We start from the raw sequence: 12,285 nt of genomic DNA, 5'->3' as shown, positions 1-12,285 counted from the left end.
CAGTGCACAATGCAGAGCAGGAGTTGTACATTTTTGCAGTGGCTGAATGTCTTATGTATTATTCCTGAGGTTTTTTTTATATTTGTTATGGAACTTTAAAACTGTGATTTAAAAAAATCCTTGAAATGTGTAAAACTTTTGCTTTGTATTCTACAAGCTAATCCAAAGTACAAATTACAGCTGTCAATAAGCCAATAGAAACACTGATTTGTAGAATCGCGACACTTCTATCACAGGACGCAACAATACAAGAGCTACAATATGGCGGCACTCAGTGTAAAAATGCAGAGCTTTACCAACTGTCTTCTGTACTGGGTTAAAATAAGAGAAATGCTTTAAAGAGAGCTGCAGGTACAGTAGGTAAGACACTAGCATGGAGAGTAGTGACCATACTACTGTAAATGTACCCAGGAGTTTAATGTTGCTTTAAATGATTAAATCCACTTATTTGTCTTTGTAGCCTTTGTTGAAACAAAGGTCCTTTCCATAAGAAGAGAGCATACTGAAGTAGGCTCAGGGGTGTGCACTTGTCTTGTACGCTCTATTCGAATTGTGAAACTTAATTGTGACTTCTATGTTTACCTAGAGCTAATTCTATGAGACAGAAGCAATACAATTTCAATCAGTAAAACCTCTGTTGCTGTGAGCTTGCACACACCTTTATTTATAAAAGTGAGGGTTAAAGTCTGGTAATGGAATTAATTGTGTGTAAGCATGGCAACCTAGTCTAAACCTACTACTCTGTGTAATAATATTTGTTCTAGTATTTATTTTTTAGATGCCAATATGATAATGAACACAAAAAATAGATGATGGAAAGTGTAGGAAAACTAGCTCATGTTTGAACATGTTTAACACTTTAGCTACTTAAATATTTTATAAGTATGCTACATTTTTAAAACATATATTTTAATAATAAAACTATTATCCATAAACATGTAAGGATCATAATATTGCTAATTACCCTTTTTTGCGTATTCTGCTATCTTATGTAGGTCCTGAAATTCCAAAGCTTGCTGACATGAAGAGAAATCAAGCAAAATCTTTGGGATTTGTTTTTAGACCTTTTCTTCTGCACATTGAGAACCTGCATATTGAGATGATCATCTTTCAAATTAAAATGTATGTTTCTAACATATTTGTAGGGACCTCTCCATATTGACAAGATGCCTTAAATCATCTGGCCTGAGCGGAGAGCTCATGAATATATGGCCCATAGACTTATTACTGTAAATTAGGTTGAGTTTACATTTTTGCCATCAATTAATTATTGTTCACCTTAATTTGTTAAGTTTTTCTGTCTAATTATTAATGTCCCTCTACAGTTACACTGACCTTATTTTTCTGCTTTGCGATTGCTTAATTTCATCCGGTATTTACCATTTGCGCCTCCCATTTAAATAATTGTGAATCGCTAAATAAAAATTCACACTGTAAAAATTATCATTTTACTTCTGCAGAACAATATGTTTGTCACTACTAGAGGTACAATGAACACACAAAATAGTGTGAAGGTATACCCAAAGCCCTGTGTACAGTGTCTAGGATAAACATCATTTGCATTAGTAAAAATAAACTTTTGCAATTCAAATCCGTCCTGAAAAGTGTTAAACAATCTGAATGATGTTTGTATGCAGGCATAATAGGTATACTGTGTATATTTGTACAAAATTCTTATACTTTAAATCACAAAATCAACAAGTGACAAGGTTTTAAATATAGTCCTAAATTGCCCTGTACATATCACCAGAACTACCAGGGTTGCAAAGGTTGAAAGTGTGACAGGGCCCTGCAGGTCCACCACTCGAGTGGGAGGTCAAGAGGTGGGACATGGTCCTGAAGTTCCGCCACTGCTTGGGCCCGGGATGGTAGTGGGAGGGGCCGGATGGGAGTGGGGGTACGTAATGGTGGTGTGGCCTATTTTTTGCAGCCATGCCTAGCTATCCCTCTAAGCCACACCATTCATATCCCTCACCATGCAGAAGCAGGACCAGCATGATGACATCACCACTACACCACCAGGGATGCTGGGTACATGTGGTCATCATTAAAGGGACAGTATACACTCATTTTCATATAACTGCATGTAATAGACACTACTATAAAGAATAAGATACTGATATAAAAATCCAGTATAAAATGGTTTAAAAACTTACTTAGAAGCTTTCAGATTAGCTCTGTTGAAAAGGCAGTTGGAAAGCCCCCTGCAAGTGGGAAATAAGACACTCCCCCCCCCCTTCTTTTGCATATGAAAAGACCCTTTACATAAACAGGAGCAAGCTGGAGAAGGTAGCTGACGGTATTCAAATAAAACTTTGGGGCTTGGTTAGGAGTCTGAAAATCGGAGCAATGTTCTTTAAAAATAAGAAAAATTATACATTTTGTAAAAAAAACAAACTTTATGGGCTTTATAAATAGATCATCTACAAAACATTTATGCAAAGAAAAAATGAGTGTATAATGGCCCTTTAAGTGGAAAATATTGTAAAATGTGTTGTTTACATATATGTGTAGTTTTATGCGTATGTCGCTTTAAAAATACCTTTAATAACTCTGAGCGGAGCTATATGCATCAGAAGAAGGCTTTTAAAAAGGAATTGTACTTGTTGCATTAGAGAAATACATGTCATTAGTCCAACTGTATCTGATTTAGATCAATATATTCAGGATAGCATAGATCCACATTAACAAACCATTATCCAGGTGGGATCTGAGAGTGGGAGAGGTGATGCTAATCTTGTGTTATTTTGATCCTGGATATTTATTGTGCAGTTTATTTTCATTTGTCTGTGGATTATAGTGACAACTTTCTATTGTTTTTTTATGTTTGTGTCAGATTCTGAATTCATTGTATATGTTATATTGGCCTGAGACTTGTATTCTTTTTTTGTCACACACTTAGTAAATAATATATAAAATATATATTTTTGTATATTATTGAAAACAATTCCTAATTCTCTTGCTTTGTTGGATGGTTGTATTATATTTTATTTTATAGTTATTTGTAGCTCAGTGTAATAATACAAGCTTATAAAAATAGAATGTTACGATCTCATTTGTGTGCATAGGCCAACCTATGAAATGACTACACTGAAAAAAGTAAAATAAGTTGTATGTGTGTGTATATTTGTATCCAAGAGGAAAAAAAATGAATGGCTCCAGCACTGTTTCTTTAAAAGTGAAAAAACCTTAAGGTTTTTTATTAAGGTGACATAATGAACAGACAGCAACGTTTCATGTAATGCAGACCCTTAATCATGCTATGGATTGCTCTGCAGCACAGCTTTAAATAGGCCAGATGGCTTAATTACAAACATATTAACTCCATATTGGCTAAACTTTTTTTGACCATTGATAGAGATTACTACTGCCATCTATTGGGCCAAATCATGAATTGCACATGTAGAAAAACAGAATTTTTTTTTTTTAAGTCTAAACAAAAATGTTAAGTACATAGGTAAAGTTAAACACATGAGCAGTGATGCAAAGTTTAATCATGACATCCAAAATTAAAATGCATATATATATGAAGAAAGATAAAATTTATAAAAACAAATGGAGATCATAATATCTATTATCTATTCAAACCTACAGGATGTAGAGTTTTAAGTTGTTGAATCCACCATACCTCTCTCTTTTTGAGTTCAAGTTCCCTGTTCCCTCCTCTCCTAAGTTTAGGGATATGATCTATTATTTGGTACCTAAGTTGGCTAACTGTATGTCCCATTTCAAGAAAATGGGAAGAAACTGGAAGGGTTTTATCTTGGCATCTAATTGAAGATTTATGCCCACTAATCCTATCTCTGATGGGGCGTGTAGTCTCCACTGGGGCCAGTGTTTCTTTCCTCCCCTCCGGTATCGTTTTCTGTACAGGAGCTGAAAAAATCCTCAGAGGAACTGGAAGGTGAGTTGCCCATTGCGGTTGTTTTCGGAGCGTGTCTCGCTCCTCTCCATGCCCCTCCGCCTCTGCCTTGCCGCTTCCACATGACGTCACGGCCGCGACTATCATGTGACCACCTGTATACACGATCTTGCTGGTAATCTTCTTCGTCTCTTGTAAACTTTTGTCTTTTAATTTCTTTAAGTTCCTTTTGGTAATCATCCAACAGTTTGTTCACCTCTGCTTTGATATTTTGTAGTTCTTCCCTGGAGAAATGGATATTCAATGCTTGTTCGCATTCTGTAACCAACACTTTTTGTTTGTCCATTTCTTCCTGGAGGTAGTCAACTGTCCACACAATAATGTCGAAGGAACACTTATTCAAAATGCACTCAAATCTTTTGCGATACTTTTCATTATTGGCCATAATGGTAGGTCTTAGCTTGATTCTCAGGCCTCTTGGAATCCGCCTTACCCTGTAGTATTCAGCCAAGGTGGTACTGTGTAGCTCATAGGATAACAATTTTTTGCGTGCTTTTTCCCAATTCTTTGACATATTGGTGTTCGCTGTGTCTCTAAGGAATTCTCTTGAACCTCTTGCAAGAGCTGTTATCCTAGAGGCATCTACATCCGAGTATGAAAAAACATCCAAACCTTCATTTTGCACCTCCATCAAGTGTATATTGTGCTCGAGACCTCCACAGGAAGGTAACATACAAAAGGAGCAATAGGTCCAGCACAAATAACAGTTCAGAGTTGTTTAGCAAAGTGCACGGTAGCCAGAGGGTCCTGATCACCTCTCATATATAAGTCCAAGAGGAAAAAAATGAATGGCTCCAGCACTGTTTCTTTAAAAGGGAAAAAACCTTTATTAAGGTGACATAATGAACAGACAGCAACGTTTCGAGTAACGCAGACCCTTAATCATGCTATGGATTGCTCTGCAGCACAGCTTTAAATAGGCCAGATGGCTTAATTACAAACATATTAACTCCATATTGGCTAAACTTTTTTTGACCATTGATAGAGATTACTACTGCCATTTATTGGGCCAATTCATGAATTGCACATGTAGAAAAACAGAAAAAAATTTAAGTTAAGGCTGACATTGGCAGTACAAACACCAGTAGGATTACCTATCTTACTACCCCAAAAAAGGGCTCATACCCCTGTCTTCATTGTGCACAATGTAATGCTATGATAAAAGGTAAACACATAGCACAAACCAATGACCGGAAAATTCGGGAAATTAATGGGTACTATACCTGTGACACAGACTTTGTGGTCTACCTATTAAAATGCCCGTGTGGGATGGGCTATGTAGGGGAAACTACACGCCCCATCAGAGATAGGATTAGTGGGCATAAATCTTCAATTAGATGCCAAGATAAAACCCTTCCAGTTTCTTCCCATTTTCTTGAAATGGGACACACAGTTAGCCAACTTAGGTACCAAATAATAGATCATATCCCTAAACTTAGGAGAGGAGGGAACAGGGAACTTGAACTCAAAAAGAGAGAGGTATGGTGGATTCAACAACTTAAAACTCTACATCCTGTAGGTTTGAATAGAGATTATGATCTCCATTTGTTTTTATAAATTTTATCTTTCTTCATATATATATGCATTTTAATTTTGGATGTCATGATTAAACTTTGCATCACTGCTCATGTGTTTAACTTTACATATGTACTTAACATTTTTGTTTAGACTTAAAAAAATAAATTCTGTTTTTCTACATGTGCAATTCATGAATTGGCCCAATAGATGGCAGTAGTAATCTCTATCAATGGTCAAAAAAAGTTTAGCCAATATGGAGTTAATATGTTTGTAATTAAGCCATCTGGCCTATTTAAAGCTGTGCTGCAGAGCAATCCATAGCATGATTAAGGGTCTGCGTTACCCGAAACATTGCTGTCTGTTCATTATGTCACCTAATAAAGGTTTTTTCACTTTTAAAGAAACAGTGCCGGAGCCATTCATTTTTTTCCTCTTGGACTTATATATGAGAGGTGAGCAGGACACTCTGGCTACCGTGCACTTTGCTAAACAACTCTGAACTGTTATTTGTGCTGGACCTATTGCTCCTTTTATATATATATATATATATATATATATATATATATATATATATATATATATATATATAGTGGGTATATCCACTACCTGGGTGCTATCCTCAATGGTGCATATAGAAAAGAATTCTCAAATATAGAGGGCACTCACAGGATTTTTTGCAAACCAAGTTAAATTTTATTTCCAAATGATTGCAAAACCAGTAGACTGCCGACGTTTCGGCCCCCCCAAAAAGCCATGGCTATTTTGGCTTAGCATTTGGGTGCACGGCACGAGCGCCGGCTAGAGCTATGTTGCTCTCATATGAATTATAACATTTTTTTCTTGAAAAAGGCCTGAAACGTCGACATTCTCTACTGGTTTTGCAATCATTTGGAAATAAAGTTTAACTTGGCCCTCTATATTTGAGAATTCTTTTATATATATATATATATATATATATATATATATATATATATATATATATATATATATATATATATATATTAAACTGTATCTGAAAAAGTATTTCATGTATTCAGTTTGAATATATGGTCACCCTGCCAATAAGCTAGTTGGAAGCGGTACATGTATGTAGCTACCAATCAGTCACTGACTTGGCCCTGTTCAATACAGTCTCAATTGATACAGTATGTGTTGAGAGTGTTTGTATTTGTGTGTTAGTGTGTGTATGTATGTGTGTGTGTGTAACTGGGTATTTGTATCTATATGTGTGTATGCATGAAGGTCTTTTTAAAGGAAACTAGTGTTGCAACTTCTCGTGCATGATTTCAGACAAACTGGTTTGTGTTCATAAATTAACGGGTTATCCATATTGCCTGCCTAGTAATGTTCAGAGTATTCTATGAACGAGTACAATTTACATAACTTCCTTCAACTAGAAAATGTTTGTGGTTAAAATAAAAAATAAGGGTTAGATTAAAAGTGGAGAGCTAAATTAGCATGCGCTGATATTATACAGTGGAGCGCAAGTATCGCTTTTATGAAAACCTAAATAAATAAACCTAAATAAATGAATGTATCAAAACTATGCTTTTTTGGGGGGAGCGGGCTTCGTGGATTCTTGAACCAGGGCCCTGAGGTTTCTAGTTATCACACTGCATGTTACGTTTATCAAAAACTCACTTTACAGATCATATTTTTCAAAAATTAAAGATTAAAATAACATATTAGCTTACCCTCATTTCTCAGTTTTGCTGTTGTGATTTTCTATTTTTTCCCGGTTTCTATAGATCTCATTTGCTTACAGGATATCACGTGAATGTACATTAAATACATATTCCTATGGAAATTTCAGTCCCACCCATTAAAGGGACAGTCAACACCAGAATTTTTGTTGTTTAAAAAGAAAGATAATCCCTTTATTACCCATTCCCCAGTTTTGCATAATCAAAACTGTTATAATAATATACTTTTTACCTCTGTGATTATCTTGTATCTAAGCTTCTGCTGACTGCCCCCTTATTTCAGTTCTTTTGACAGACATGCAGTTTAGCCAATCAGTGCTCACTCCTAGGTCACTTTACGTGCATGAGCTCAATGTTATCTATATGAAACATGTGAACTAATGCCCTCTAGTGGTCAAAATGTATTCAGATTAGAGGCCGTCTTCAAGGTCTAAGAAATTAGCATATGAACCTCCTAGGTTTAGCTTCCAACTAAGAATACCAAGAGAACAAAGCAAAATTGGTGATAAAAGTAAATTGGGAAGTTTTTTAAAATTGCATGCCCTATTTAAATCATGAAAAAAAAATTGGACTTGACTGTCCCTTTAATAAAGGAGTATGCAAAAGAGAAAATATCTTGCATAGTCACAACTAAGGGGAAAATTGGCAATTTGTGCTTAACACCTGGTGATTTATTTTGTGACCTCGTAAAATGTAATGCATTGCTGCTCTAAATTGATTTTAACAATGTGTTTAACACATCTGCAGTGGTTAAACAGCTAGTTAAATGCAAGCAATTGTGCAACAATAAATGTTCTAATATTTTATTATTTACTGGTTGTACTTTTATGTCTCTTTAAGTTGAAACATAATTTACAGAATCTTTATATCGGGAGCATTTTTATATATTGCTAAAACATTCTACATTGTTGTGTCTCTCCTTATTTTTAAGGGCAAAGAAAAATCTGAATCCTGCCCCTAACATACAAAGCCCTCAGTAACACAACCTCCACTAGTATAGTAGTATTATCTTTCAGCCATCTTTGTCAGTCTTCTAAATTATAAGATATATAACTACCCATATAACTACCCATAAATCTTCTGCTCATAAATATCCATTAAAAACTATATGAACACAGGTGTCCATGCACTGATGGTACCAAGAGGGATTAGCATAAAACAAACAAAACAAATGCATGCCACAAGTTATAATACCATATGTCTTGCCTATCTCTCCCTTCTTACTATAGGGGGCATACAGCTCCAATAGAAAATCCTCTAATGCACTACAGCTTTAGTACACTATTGTTTGCCTATAACTAAATGTTTAACACCAGAAAAGAAGTTAAACACATATTTGAAGTCAGTTCCAGAGCATCAATGCCGCATTGGTGCTAGCAGGAGGATGTCTGGCAGTTATACATATGATTGGCTAAGTGGATTTGTTCAGTTCAGGATTTGCAGTGCATTGTAGATTTGGGCCTTACTTTTTGCTATTTGCTTTACTTATTTGCGGGGATTAAACAGATAGGTATAAACAAGCAATAGTGCAATAATACATGCGTTAAAACGCATTAGAGTGTTTCCTTATTGCAGTTTTATGTCCCTTTAATTTAGATCTCTGTATGTAAAAACACAGCCACATTATTGTCCAATTTAAAGTGCAGTCATCAATTACCAATTGAATGACAGCAGATTTACAGTTATTATATTAATAGCACGTTAAAAACATTTCCCCCATTTTAGAATAAATGATTTGGGATACAGCTATTATTTACTACATCATACCTCATAAGTGCTGGCAATATTAAGTCTGTAAAAAAATGGGAGAAAGATTTCTGCGCAAATGATAACAACAAAAATGAACGATAAACCAAAGATGCTAAAAATGGCTCCAAATCGGTATATTTCGGCAGGCGTTCCCAGGACAGTCACCGCAGACATGAAGCTGGCAGTGAGGGACAGAGCAACTGGAAAAGCGCTCATACTACGGCCTCCAGTAAGGAATTCTTTAGATGTTGTCTTTCCCCTTCCAGTAAATGCATAATAGACTCCAATAGCAGCAGAGATAAGCAACACCAGGGCAAACACAACATAGTCCCAAGGAGAGAAGTGATTTGTATCACCAGGACCAGACATTTTTTTTCTTCTTCAGACAGCTACTAGCACCAGCAAAATATTCAGTAACTGACTTTGCTTGTGGAAGAATAGGTTTATTTATATGAGTTCATGATAAACACCAAGCATTAATTAAACATATTGTTTAGCTGCCAACTTTCAACATTTCATGCCAAAGAAATCTTTGGTAAGTTTCGGAAAGTGTAGAGACAATTGGGTATCATATGATTATTTTGTTATACTTAAATAGACACTGATTTGTGATTCAGATAGAGCATGCAATTTTAAGCAACTTTGTAATTTACTCCTATTATCAATTTTTCTTTGTTCTCTTGCTATCTTTAGTTGAAAAAGAAGGCATCTAAGCTATTTGTTTGGTTCAGTACTCTGGACAGCATTTGTTCATTGGTGGATAAATTTATCTACCAATCAGCAAGAACAACCCAGGTTGTTCACCAAAAATGGGCCGGCATCTAAACTTAAATTCTTGCATTTCAAATAAAGATATCAAGAGAATAAAGAAAATTTGATAATTGGAGTAAATTAGAAAGTTGCTTAAAATGGCATGCTCTATCTGAATCATGAAAGAAAAAATTTGGGTTCAGTGATCCTTTAATGTGTCTTGGATACAATAAGCCTAAAACTTTAATGTACACCAAAATAGGCACACATTATTCATGTATTCTCTGTAAATAGAGAAAAAAGTTTAGAAATGTAACTTTGCAATTTGTTTTCATGGTGAGGGATAGAAAATATTTACTTACAATATCTTGCTCATGCAAAAATAAACATATCAAATATTATTAAAAATTAATATAAATGATTAAAATTAATAAACTAACTGTAAGATATTCTATATATTTGACAGTATGTTTAATATTTTGTTATAATTTATAGTAATTTTGTAATTTTTTTTACATGTAATATTTCAATTACGTGCCTTAAGAATACTAAGTTCTCATGTGCAATAACCAGACCGCAAGATATAAACTGAGAAATGCGATATATTTTACATTTCTATTTTTTCACATACAGGTAGATTACGAGTTGTGCGTTCGTGTTTTAACGCTGAAAAAATGGTAATTTCAGCGTTAAAACAGCAACACAGCCTTTACAAGTCTTGTCGGTATAGCTGTACCGCAAGCCTTTTAGCCTATAACGCAACGTCAGTCCCGCACTCGTAAAAATTACGTTTTCTCATGGGACTTCCATAGCGCAGCCGTTACGAGTTTGCGGTGAGGCTAAAAAGCTTGAGTTACACCCTATGACGATAAGATCCGTACCGCCATCTGAGAGCAGTAGTTATGAGTTTTACGCAGCAAAACTGTTACATAAAAATCATAACTAATGTGTTACAAAGTACCCTAACACCCATAAACTACCTATTAACCCCTAAACCAAGGCCCCCCTGTATCGCAAACACTATATTAAATGTATTAACCCCTAATCTGCCGCTCCCGACATCGCCGCCACTAATACAATTTTTTAACCCCTATTACGCCGCTCCCCGACATCGTCACCATATAATAAAGTTATTAACCCCTAAACCACCGCCCTCCCACATAGCAAACACTATTTAAATATTATTAACCCCTAATCCGCCGTCTGCCCACATCACCCCACTATACTAAAGTTATTAACTCCTATTCCGCCGCTCCCCGCCACCGCCACCACTATAATAAACCTATTAACCCCTAAACCGAAAGACCCCACATCGCAATAAACTAATTTAAACTAGTAACCCCTAAACCTAACGCCCCCCTGACATTTTATATTAAAATTACAATTTCCCTATCTTAAATTAAATTAAAATTTACCTGTCAAATAAAAAACTATGTTTAAACTAACAATTAAACTAACATAACTATTAAACTAAAATTAAACTAAGTACCAATTAAAAAAAAACTAAAATACACCTTAAAAATATTGTAACACTACTATAAAAATTACAAAGTATCTAATTACAAAAAATAAAAAAAACACTAAATTACGAAAAATAACAAACAAAATTATCAAAAATAAAAAAGAATTACACCTAATCTAATAGCCCTATAAAAATAAAAAGCCCACCCAAAATAAAAAAAACCCTAGCCTACAAAAAACTACCAATGGCTCTTTAAAGGGCCTTTTGTAGGGCATCACCCTAAGTTAAACAGCTCTTTAACCTGTAAAAAAATACAAAGACCCCCTCAACAGTATAACCCACCACCCAACCTACCCCCCAAAATAAAAACCTTAAAAGGGCATTTGTATGGGCATTGCCTTAAAAGGGCATTTAGCTCTTTTGCATTGCCCTGAAAAGGACATTTAGCTATTTAATAAAAGTCCAAACCTTAAACTAAAGCTTAAAAAATCCTAACACTAACCCCGAAGATCCACTTACAGTTTCTGAAGTCCGGACATCCAGTCGGTGAGAAGTCTTCATCCAGATGGCTTCATCTTCATCCATCACGGGACCGGCATCTTCTTCATCCCTGAGGAGCGGAGTAGTCGATGCACAGAGGCGGAGGTCCAGGCAAAGGTCCAAGGTGGAGGTCCAGCCATCGATCTGACGTGGAGGGCCTCTTAATGCGATCGTCTGCCGCACACTGAGAATTGAAATGCAAGGCACTCCTTTTATACTGGGGGTACCATTGCTGAAATTTTTTAATCAGCCAATAGGAATTAGAGCTGATAAAATCATATTGGCTGTTCAAATCAGCCAATAGGATTTAAGCATCTCTCATTCTATTGGCTGATTCAGGGCAATGGGTAGATTAGTTTCTTTTAGATAGTTTTATTTATTTTGTGGGTTGGGGGGTGGGGGTTTGTAATTTTAGTGGGTCTTTGTATTTTTTTCAGGTAAAAGAGCTGTTTAACTTAGGACAATGCTCTACAAAAGGCTTAAAAGGCCCTTTTATTAAGGGCTATTGGTAGTTCATTATATATATATTTTTAAATGGGTATTAGAATAGGAATAATTGTTATTATTTTGGACAATTCGTTTGTTATTTTGGGTATTTTTTTTCTTCGTTTTGGGGTGGGTTTTTCTTTTTAGAATAGCCC

At 35.4% G+C, this 12,285-nt stretch overlaps 1 protein-coding gene across 1 annotated transcript in view; it reads right to left on the bottom strand.

Annotated features, from left to right (window-relative positions):
• LOC128662938 (sodium-coupled monocarboxylate transporter 1-like) overlaps positions 1-9,261 on the bottom strand; it is a 204,308-nt gene extending 195,047 nt beyond the window's left edge. The window contains exon 1 of the mRNA XM_053716996.1: positions 8,911-9,261. Within this exon, the coding sequence (XP_053572971.1) occupies positions 8,911-9,261 (351 nt within the window). The remainder of the gene's footprint in view (positions 1-8,910) is intronic.
• Positions 9,262-12,285: the final 3,024 nt, after the last annotated feature.

This window comes from Bombina bombina, chromosome 6, assembly GCF_027579735.1.
Source record: "Bombina bombina isolate aBomBom1 chromosome 6, aBomBom1.pri, whole genome shotgun sequence".
Lineage (NCBI taxonomy): Eukaryota > Metazoa > Chordata > Amphibia > Anura > Bombinatoridae > Bombina > Bombina bombina.
Note: the sequence above shows the minus strand (reverse complement) of the source record. Positions and strands in the feature narration are given on the sequence as shown.